Here is an 11,690-nt window from a genome sequence, read left to right on the forward strand (position 1 = left end):
CTCTGGAGATGGCCAAACTTAGAATAAGTCGAATTGTTGTGGGTTTAACTACAAGACTAAAAGTCTTTGTAAAATCAACTCCAGGTCGTTGATGAAACCCTTTGGCTACTAATCGTGCTTTATATCGAGCAACGGACCCGTCGGGGTTTCGCTTAATTCGGAATACCCATTTACACCCGATGATATTTTGTGCAGGATGAGAGGGTACAAGAGTCCATGTGGAGTTATGTAGAAGAGCATCATATTCTTCACACATAGCTTGACGCCAATGTGAAGATTTTTGTGCTTGAGTAATTGTGGTGGGTTCACTGGTCTCAAGAGAAGAATTGGTGATAGTATGGAGGTCGAGAACCTGACGTGGTTTAAAGATACCACTTTTTGAGCATGTTGTCATTGGATGGCTAGGAACTACAGGTTGTGTTATTGGTAAGAGTGGTGGAGAGGCATCGATAGGATGCAAGAGAGGTTGAGATACATCGATGACACTAGGTAAAGAAAGTTGTTGTGTTTCTGAAGATACGACTTCAGTGGTAGGGGAGACTTGTGAAGAAGGAAGGGGAGAAGGAATGAGGGGAGTTGAGAGTTGTTGAACCGGGAGAACAAAAGAGTGTGGATCTTCAACAATAGGACTGGATGGTGTGGGAGGAGGTTCGTTTGAGGGGATCGAATGTATACTCCAGGAATGAATATTTGTCGGAGTGGTATGAATGGTAGGAGATTCATGGTTTTGAAATGAAAAGGCAGATTCAACAAAAACAACATGTCGTGAAATAAAGACTTTTTGAGATTGTGGTTCGTAGCACCGAAAGGCATTATGCTCAAGAGAATATCCTATGAAGATGCAAGCTTTATATCTTGGCGCTAACTTGTGTGGGGCATAGGGACGTAGCCACGGATAATATAAACAACCAAATATTCTGAGTTTTTGAATGTTTGGGGATTTGGAAAATAGTTTTTCAAATGGAGACTGGTATTGAAGAACTGGAGTGAGCAAACGATTAATAAGGTAGACAGCAGTTTGAAAGGCGGCATACCAAAAAGTTGGTGGCATGGAGGCTTGATGTAGAAGTGTGAGACCAGTTTCTACGATATGTTGATGTTTACGTTCAGCAGAGCCAACTAGTTGAGGAGTGTGTGAGGGTGACTTAAGGTGTTGGATGCCACAAGTTGAGAGGTAGGATGTGAGGGCTTGAAATTCACCTCCACCATCAGAGTAGACTGTTTTAATTGTAGACTGAAAGAAGTTTTCAACCAGCTTTTTAAAGTTGGTAAAGACTTTTGAAACTTCTGATTTATGACGAAGAGGATATAGCCATGTGTATTTAGTAAAATAGTCGACAAAAATAACATAAAAGCTAAACTTGTCAAAAGAAGTGACAGGAGCAGGGCCCCAAACATCAGTATAAATAATTTCAAATGGTTTAAAACATGATATAGAGGAAACACTAAAAGGAAGTCTATGACTTTTATTATGAAGACAAGCATCACAATAAGTGACAACCCTATTATTTGTAAGAGTAGGAAGAGAATAACGAGAAAGTAATTTATTTTGGATAGGGAGAGAGGGATGACCGAGACGACGATGCCACACATCGATTGAAGTTGCAATAGAGGAGTAAGCAGTGGGCTGTTTTATTTGTGGAAGTGACGGCCATTCATAAACATTGTCCTTACTTTGGCCTTGGACTAATGATGCCCCCGTGCTCAAATCCTTAACAAGAAAAGAGTTAGGAAAGAATTAAATGGAGGTATTATTTTGTTTGCAAATTTGAGAAACGGAAATGAGATTTCGTTTAATGTAAGGTGCACATAAAACATCATCGAGTGTAAAGGTTGTGGTAGGTGAATTAAGTAGTGTAGAACCCGTATGAGTAATAGGAATTCCTTTACTGTCACCGATGATGATGTCCTTAGTGCCACCATAGTTGTTGTGGATGGACAAGTTCTGGAGATCTGAGGTGATGTGGTGGGATGCGCTAGAGTCCACAATCCAATTATGATCACTGGTCGTTGGAGTAGTCGTGAGATTTGCTTGAGGCCAATGTGATTGAGTAGGAAGTTTGGGTCGAGATCGACAGACCTTTACAGAGTGACCGACTTTATCACATAGTTGGCAAACAATTCTTTGTTGGTTTGTGTAGTGAGGGCGCTAGGACTGCGGATGATTGAAGAAGCCACCTTGGTTGTTGTGATTGGAATGTTGAGGATGAGGAGGAGGAATAATTGGTTTAGAGCTCATAGGTTCAGAATGTGTCTTGGTCAAACCTTTGTTGACAATCTTGTTATACGAATTGCCCCTCCTTTTTTGAGTGACTTGAGCTGTGATGGATGGTCCTGGCGGTTTGTCCTCGCGCTTGAGATATATCTCAAAGTCAATCAGCTTGTCGAAAAGTTCTTCGAATGTGATTGGTGAATCACGCGCCCGTATTGCTGCTGCCAATTCCTTGTACTCGTCTCCGAGGCCATTGAGGATATAAACAGTAACTTCTTCATCACTGAGGGAATGACCTACCAAGGCCAAGTTATCGATGATAACCTTTATGTTATGTAGATAATCATCAATATTACTTCCCTCTTGTTTTATCTTGTTTTATCTTTATGAGGCTGGATAGAAGACTAAGCATGCGAGTGCGAGAACGATTGGCCAAGGTGGTTTGCAACTTGCACCAAGCTTCGGTAGTAGTGTCACATGAAGAAATGAGTGGGGCAAGGGATCCAGCGACCGAGGCTTGAATTGCTTGAAGGATGAGGCGATCCTAGCGTAACCATAGTTTGTGATCCGAATTTGGTACTGGATCGGATGTTCCTGGGATGTTGAGCATCGCCGGTGGACAACGAAGAGAGCCATCGACATAGCCTAGAAGATCATAGCCAAATAGTATATTAGAGAATTGAGCACGCCATGATGCGTAGTTACCACCGTTGGATAATTTGAAGGGGATGAGGGTTGCTGCATTTATGGAGATAAGGTTTGTATGTGGGAAGATACTATGGTTCCCTGCGGGAACAGTAATGGGAGCATCAGAGGTAGATGATGATGACATATGGAAGATATGATCAGGGAGAAAGAAGTGTTGGTATAGATCAATATCACCTTAGGTGGTGGCAAATAAGATCTGTGAAAGAATAAGGTCTTCGTTAAAGGAAAAGACCTATGCAAGATGGTGTAAAGCTATAGATTTCTATGCAGCAGTTCTATAGGAGGGACTCTGGGCAGTTATGTAGCCAGTGGCGTGATCAGCTTTCTGCAAGACAACTGCAGATCTGTGTGCAATAGATCAGCAGTGAGGAACCTTGGCAATGAGGCAGCAGCGTGGAAAGTTACCGAAGGCTGCTTGTCTCTGCGAAGGCAGAGCAGGATGCTGGCTGTTGGGAGGCCTGCACCCAGAAGGTCCTCTCGAAAGCAGTGAGGATAATGTTGCCGGAGTCAAGGACAGCGGTGGCGGAGGCGTTGAAGGGAGAAGGCCAGGAGCTGGTCGATGGACCAGCACGCGGAAGCAGAGCAGATCTGACAGATCTGGAGCAGAGGGTCAGTGACGGGGCACTGGCGGCGATGAAAGGTGGGAAGATGATGATGCAGCAGCAGCTTCCATGGCCTGACGTGAAGCTGATGGGTGAGGTTGAAAGACTCAAAAAGAAGAACGCCGCTCTGATACCATGATAGAATAAGAGAATGAAGTCTATTTATACATAGTGAAAGAGGATATTTCTTTAACTGAGCATAGAGATTTCCTCATGCAGTCGAGGAAATCTCATCTGCTATGCAGTTGAGAATATCTCTCTTTTATCAGAGAAAATCTCTCTGTTATCACTTCCTGTTCAACATCAGCAATCTCAATAGTATCGATCTCTCCTTCAACCAGTTCCAAGGCCCGATCTCTGGCTTTGGGAATTTGGCTTCCCTTCAGGTGTTAAAACTCGGTAGAAATGATTTCAATGATACCACATCTTGGAACATTAAAAACCTATGCAACTTGCAGATTCTAGACCTGTCACATAATGGGATCAGTGCAGACATCTCGAATTTTGACAAGCAGTTGTCTGGATGTGTCAGAAACAGCTTGCAGGTATTAAATCTGGCGAACAATGCTCTAGGTGGTGCAGTTCCTGATTGGATTGGGGAGCTCAGGAATTTGAAGTCTCTGCATCTTGAGGACAACTTGCTCTGTTGTCTCATTCCTCCATCTCTTGGAACCCTGTCGTCACTGAGCTTCCTCTACCTAGGCAACATGTTACAGGGGCCAATTCCTGAATCTTTCGGGCAGCTCTCGGAGCTAATCGTGTTGGATGTCGGCTTCAATCAACTCTCTGGCATCGTCTCCGATGTGCACTTCAGCAACGTAACAAAGTTAGAAGCTCTGCTCCTGTCTTCGAACTCGCTGGTTCTCAGATTCAGCTCTAGTTGGCTTCCTCAGTTCCAGCTCAAGAACATTCACCTGGGCTCCTGTGTTCTGGGACCGCAGTTCCCGGCATGGCTGCGGACGCAGAGGATGTTCTCGACGATGGACATGTCCGACGCCAACATTTCTGCAGCCGTGCCAGATTGGTTTTGGAACTCATCATCACGAGTCTACTATTTTAATCTCTCGCATAATCATATACGAGGCGTCATTCCCGACACCTTCACGTTTAAGAACGCCGCCATCATCGATCTCCAGTCGAACCAATTCCATGGCTCACTACCTCGCATTGGCAATGGGGTGCGTTACCTCTATCTTTCAGACAATTCCTTCTCCGGAGATCTTCGTCCAATACTCAATAACGTGACTGATTTGTGGAGCGTTTCGCTTTCGCGAAACCATATTTCTGGTACGATTCCATCGTCCATCTGTGAGATGCAGATGTTGGAAGTGCTCGACTTATCGAGTAATCTCTTATCAGGAGAAATCCCTCGCTGCTCGAAAGTCACTACAGGATTAGGATTCTTTTCTGTCCTTAATCTTGCGAACAACAACTTATCGGGAACGATTCCTCAATGGATTGGCACGGAGAGCTTCCTGGGATCCTTGCACTTGAACAACAACAGTCTTCATGGGGGTATACCTTCTTTGGAGAAATGCACTTACCTGTACATCCTTGATCTTGGAGAGAACAGCTTGAAGGGAAGCATTCCACCATGGATCGGAGAAAGCCTAACACATCTTAAGATGCTTCGTCTTCGATCGAACATGCTCGGTGGAATTATTCCAGATCAATTAGGACTACTCTCCGAACTTCAAGTGTTGGATCTTGCAGGGAACAATTTTGCAGGAACAGTTCCTCACTGGATTGCCAATCTAAGTGCCATGGTCTCAACAGATAAGCGTATCACTGAGTTCTTCGTTACGACTGCTTCAGGTAACACAGTGGACTACGTAGGGATCGAGCTGACGGCAATATATCAAGAGAGCTTGTTGGTGACCATCAAAGGAAGAGACCTAGAATACAGCAACACACTTTCTTTGGTGATGTCCACGGACCTGTCTGCAAACGATCTACATGGACAAATCCCGGATAGCATCACAGATCTTGTTGGGTTGCAGAGCTTAAACTTATCAGGTAACAGTTTGAAAGGAAGTATTCCAAGGAAGATTGGCAACCTGCAACAGCTAGAATCTCTTGATCTCTCGAAGAACCTACTCGATGGGGAGATCCCATCGAGCATTTCTGCGTTGAATTATCTGAGCTACTTGAACCTGTCATATAACAAACTATCAGGGAGGATTCCGGTGGGCAACCAGATGCAGACTCTTACAGATCCAACCATATATGCCGGCAACCCTGATCTCTGTGGAACACCATTGACGAAGAAGTGCACAGGGGATGAAGTACCAGGATCTGATGAACCAGTGTTGGATACAAGAAACAGTGATGAGTCTGAGACTCTATGGTGTTTCATTGGCATGATGATAGGATTTGTGGTTGGATTCTGGACATTTTGGGGCATCCTGTCGTTGAAGAAGGCTTGGAGGATTTCGTACTTTCGCTTGGTTGATAAGATATCTTTCTCGGGGCTTTACTATTGGGTGAGAAGCCGACAAAAATGAACGAGATAGAGCAAGACTGTTCTTGCCGTAAGATCAATCTGGCAACCACACAAGTTTGCTCTGGCAGTAGTGTTTTTGCCTTCACATGTTATTAGATTCTTCTCATTCTTATTGAGACATAAGCATGTAAGAAGAAGGTTTTAGTCCATATCTTCACAAACTTGAAGCTTTTTCTCCCTCTTGGTATTGTTACTTTGTTATATTTGACAATGAATATCCCAACATTTCATAATTTTAATATGACATATATGCAAGTTAATATCATGTGTAAAGTGAATAACCAAACTATCAACTTGATGGGTGCAAGATGCGGTCAGGTGTACGTTGTTCATCCACGTAGGGTGGATAGAGTCGATAATGTCCATTTCAATGCCCCTTTGATCTAACCACAGTTCGTTCGACGGTCAAAGGATTCCATACATGTTCTTCTCTGTTTGTCAGGCGTTGTTATGTCGTTGTTGTACTTCGATCCTCGAAGTTGATCGATGATCCTCCGCGGATGATTAAATCCGATTGTATCATGTTGTGACACAAGTTTTATTTAACTTAAAACAAGAGAGAGAGAGATTCGTAGTGTAACATATATCATGATTTTTGCTATGTTAATTGTTTGATCTAAATCTTAATTTGAAGTTATCAGAAGTGGCTTAAGACGATGGCCCTTTGATATCTAAGTCAGTAACGATTTGAAGGATTTAGTTTATATTTTTTAAAATAAAAATGTCTCATGGTGCATCTACGAAGTCTTTTTATAATGAACTCCAAATATTATTACTCGTACGATAGTCATCCATTACAGGAAAGATGGTGTGCCTCTTACAGATTTAATTGCAACCATGGTGCATCGAATCTAGAATGTGATTGCATCTAGTCTACTCGACTTTGTGATGAAATTTTAGGCATGTGGCGATGAGGCATCAATTGCATGACACTGAGGTGTCGGTCATGTGTCTACCCCTGTGTTATTTGCCTCCCCCACTTCTTTGTTTATTGAGCACAATGTGAGCAAGTTGGGATGTGATCCATATTGACCTATCGACACAGAACTAAATCATGAATTGTTTGCTCGATTGTTCTAGTCGTAATTGTCATTGTATTGTGCCTTGGGTTGATTAGGCTGCTTCTGTCATTGAAATATGTTGTGGGTTAGTTCGGTTACAATGTCATTCAAATATACTCTAGGCCAATCTAGCCATGCATGCCATCGAGATGTGCTTTGTATTGATTTAGACACGTATCATTGAGATACGTTTTAGGTTGATTCAATTGTACGTGTCATCGAGATGTGTTTATTGGGTTCAGACCGTGGACTAGGACTAGACAACAGGGCCATTGAGCCCAAATATAATCGGTTATTAAAAAAAATTAAAGAAAAGGGAAGTGGAGACGTGTGCTGTGTGATGTGTGAACGGTGAAAAGAGTGATGCATAGAAAAAGAAAAGAGAGAGAGAGAGAGATGATCGATTTTATGTAAAGAATTTTTGTAATAAGCTCTACGAGTTAATTTATGATTTATCCTCTCTAAGGTACTTTTCTGATATATCTATTTAGAGAGATCTAAATCTTTCCTTTAATGAAATCCATCTATGATGATAATGATATAGGAAAATCTAAGGGCGACATCACATCTGCAACGGAATAACATAAAACAAAATTATCAAATTTTCCTAAAAGTGTTCATCGTTGTGATTGGTAAATAAAAAATTCGTAAAACTGAAAACCATGTGTAAGACAGTTGTGTTACCTATGAAAATCGTATATCCCTGAATTTCTACAGATATGTGGGAGAGGATGAAGGAGATCAAGCATCCTCTTCTCTAGCCATACGGCGAGGGCTACGAAGACGCTCCTCAAATCACTATCCAAATCTCTACACCTGCTATTTGAGGAGGAGAATGGGAGAGGAGAATAGGAGGTGGTAACCAAAAAGCCTAACTTATAACCCTTTGGTTCTCCAATATTTATAGAGGCCTCCTATCAACTTAACCCTAATAGATTCTGCCCTATTGGGTATTGAATCTCCTTCCAACTACCAAAGCATATTAGATTAGTGGATATTTATCCAATAATCTCTCATTGGCTCTTATTGGATCTCATCTATATGATCCAATAATTTAGGTGCTTATTGGATATCCATTAAGATATGGGTTTCGATCGATATCTCATATCTGAAACATTACTCGTTGCAACACCTACTATATGTGTGTGACTCTCTAGACCCAATATCGAGCTAGTTGTGAGTTATACCTGTCAGAACTCCTTCTGGCTTAGTGAATTATTATCTCCATAATAATTCACTCGACTCATCGACTATAGACATATTAGGCCACTATACCGTAGTCCTAAAATGATATAAGGGAATTCAATCATTTGGACCTATCCGTCCTTAGTTACCATGTACCTATAGTTCCTTGTCCATATAATATCCCAGAGATTGTATACCAGATATTGTGCTGTTAGGCCCATACGGTTTCTCCTTGAGTCTCGCTCTAATCGGATTCTTCCATAGAACTCCTTCTCTCTTAATCTGAATGACCTTGGCCAAGGATTTATCTAAGCAAGAACATATGGGATATTTCTCTCATAATACCGAGAGTGGATGATCCTCTATCAATACTCAATAGCCCTAGTAAGGTTGACTATTACTCCCAATGACTACTTGTACTAGATTTGAAACTTCCAAACCTATAAGTCTGATATCAAAGAGTGGAGTACTCATATAGGACATCCTTGGTATCTCAAGTCTAAGGACCAAGTACACCATTGAGACGACGAAATCACTGTTTGACAATGAGTTATCATCAACCATCTAATATTTCGTGAGCGGATCAATCAGTGAACTCATTCTCCAATGAACACTTGCACTATAGCCCTAGTGTCCCCACACGAGTAGCTATGAGATTAGCGGCCTCTATCATATAGATGGGTATATAGTACACAAGTATGTCTGGTTATCTTGATGTCCTTCTCGAGTAATTTATGATCATGATTATTTATGGTCTATGTTTAAAGGTAAATCGGTCTCATTATCATGATCTCATCATGATCCAATTTTCATTGCACAAATCCATAGATATTATAATATATTTATACATCAAATAATATAAATGTTGAATCTCATATTTTGATGATGAAACCAATTGATATGTGTTTATGTTTTAATCTGCATTTTGAGTGATGCAGGATGCTTTGATCAGGATGAAACAATTAAAGCAGGAAAAATCATGTTGGGCCAAAGGAACATGTCAGAAGATTGGACGTCGGGCCGGTGGATCGGTCGATGTATCGATAGAAGGCTTCGGGCCATGAATTCGGGCATCGGGCTAAGAAGAGCGGATATTGTGCTAAGGATATCGGAGTTGCAGAGTCAACTGGCCGATTGGGTAATAGGCCGCAAGAGATGACGATGCGTCGAAGAATCAGACGAAGCATCGAGGGACCAATGACATGTCGGACAACTTGATTAATGCTTAGTATTAGTTGTCTAAATCGAAGTGTGTTTTTATATGTGCAGGATTCACTACGATAGCAAGGCATGAAGCAAAATAAAGTCCCGGAGTCAAAGACGCGATTACGTTGGGAGTTCAAGAGTTCGTCGGAAGTCCGGACGTTCGTCAGAAGTTCTGGAGGAACCAGCCGAGAAGTCTCAGAGCTTGTTAGAGAAGCTCGTCGGAACTCGCCAAGAAGATCATCGTGAAGTCCATGAGTTTGCCGGAAGCTCACTGGAAGAATAGACATAGGTACTTGTTTTGCTTAGCAAATGTCTTAGGATTTCATAGTTAGTACGTAATTGGGCTTGGATTTGGGCCAACCTAATTAGGGGCCAGCTAGGCCCATGTAAGAACTATGTTGGGCCCAATAAGAAGCCCAAACAGTGCCCTAAGAAGTCTCATCGTCGTGGCACAGTCTTCGAGACTATGTCAGGCAGTGGTATCGCTAGTTTGGGCGGTTGTACCACCCCTGGCAGGTTGCCAAGCGGTGGTACCGCCAGTCTGGGTGGTGGTACCGCCCAGCACTACCCCCTAAGCGGTGGTACCGCCAGACCTGGGCGGTGGTACCGCCCAGGACAATGTTAGTGTCAACTGACTCTGGGCGGTGGTACCGCCCAACGCAAGCGGTAGTACCGCCTGTGCCCGAGGAACCCGGGATGGGAAAGTTTTAGGCTCCAAGTTTGAATCAACTTGAAGCCTATAACTACCCCTCTCATCCCTAGTTAAAGCACACAAGCACAGAGAGTTCAAAAGTAGACAAATGTTATTGCAATCTCTTTAGAAATTCCCTCATCCACTCAAAGTTAGAAATCTATAAGAGGAGTGTGAGTGCTTGTAAGGGTTATCTCCTAAACCCATGAAAAGGAGAAGAGGGGTGTAAAAGGTGATTGGCCTTCGCCTATTAAAGGAAGGCCTCTAGTGGATGTCAGTGACCTTGTCGGAGGAGGAAGTCGAAAGTGGATGTAGGTCATGTTGACCGAACCACTCTAAAACTATCGTGTTCTCTGGTTTGTATTTTATTCTTGCTATTACCTTACTGCAAACCTATTTAAGTGCTTACTGCCTTTAATTCATTAACAAACGTGTTTCAAGTTAAGATATTTCCGAGATCAGTTTTTAACGTAAACGGTTTTTATCGTATGAAAGAATTTTCGAAACCGTAATTTTTACCACTATACTAATTCACCCCCCTCTTAGTGCCGACCCCGATCCTAACAATTGGTATCAAAGCCTCGTTTTCTCATTTGGTTTAACACCTAAAGGGAAATGGCTCTTTTCGGCTTTCAAGAGGGTCACTCTCTCATTCGTCCTCCCTTTTTCAATGGGACGGACTACACTTATTGGAAAACTCGAATGACAGTTTTCTTGCTTTCGTTGGATTTAAATTTATGGAATATTGTTGAAAATGGTTTTCGAATGTCTTCTCTTCCAATGAACCATTGGAATGATTGGGAGAAGAAGACATTTTCTCTAAATGCAAAGGCTATGAATGCCTTATTTTTCGCCTTAGACAAAAACGAGTTTAATTAGGTTTCTACTTGTGAAACGACTTTCGAGATTTGGTACACATTAGAAGTCATACACGGAGGCACAAGTAGAGTAAAAGATTCGAAGATCAATCTTTTAATATATGATTTTGATCTTTTTCATATGAAACCAAGTGAGACTATTGGAGATATATACACCCGTTTTACGGATGTCGTCAATAGTCTAAAAGGACTTGGTAAAAACTTTTCGAATTTTGAACTCGTTAACAAGACTTTAATATCTCTTTCTACAAATTAGAATTTGAAAGTAACGGCAATACAAGAAACAAAATATTTAAATATTTTTTCACTTGAAGAACTTATCGGTTCATTGATGACATATGAAATGGTGTACAATGCACATGATGAACATGATGAACAAAACCACCTTCCAAAGAACAGGAAGGATTTGGGACAGAACAATTGAAGACCACTCGAGCATAAGCTCAAGTGATGGTGAACTTGAACTCACTAAGAAATTTAAAAAGTTAATGAAACAAAAATTAAAGAATAAAAAGAACGTAACTACTTGCTTTGAACGTAAGAAGAAGAACACAAATTGGGATAAATCGAGCTCCTCCGAAGACGAGGAGAAAATCAACAAAGGCGAGGTGGCAAACTACCCCTTAACGACTTTCGATGATGAG

The 11,690-nt window shown here is 41.8% G+C and overlaps 1 protein-coding gene across 1 annotated transcript; it reads left to right on the forward strand.

Moving 5' to 3' along the window:
* The first annotated feature begins 3,415 nt into the window (after positions 1–3,415).
* LOC103973541 (receptor-like protein EIX2) lies at positions 3,416–6,026 on the forward strand. The gene is made up of 3 exons (XM_065159380.1): positions 3,416–3,614; positions 3,742–3,908; positions 3,981–6,026. Exons 1-3 carry the CDS (start codon positions 3,416–3,418, stop codon positions 6,024–6,026), a joined length of 2,412 nt encoding a protein of 803 aa, XP_065015452.1.
* The last annotated feature ends 5,664 nt before the right edge of the window (positions 6,027–11,690 follow it).

This window comes from Musa acuminata, chromosome BXJ3-7, assembly GCF_036884655.1.
Source record: "Musa acuminata AAA Group cultivar baxijiao chromosome BXJ3-7, Cavendish_Baxijiao_AAA, whole genome shotgun sequence".
Classification (NCBI taxonomy): Eukaryota; Viridiplantae; Streptophyta; class Magnoliopsida; order Zingiberales; family Musaceae; genus Musa; species Musa acuminata.

Bases quoted from the DNA above. Each gene is read 5' to 3' on its own strand.
- LOC103973541 (XM_065159380.1), top strand. From the start codon at position 3,416: ATGTTGCCGGAGTCAAGGACAGCGGTGGCGGAGGCGTTGAAGGGAGAA. The intron at 3,615-3,741 runs GTGAGGTTGAAA...TTCCTCATGCAG, and splicing joins GCCTGACGTGAAGCTGATGG to TCGAGGAAATCTCATCTGCT. The intron at 3,909-3,980 runs GTGTTAAAACTC...TGCAACTTGCAG, and splicing joins GGAATTTGGCTTCCCTTCAG to ATTCTAGACCTGTCACATAA.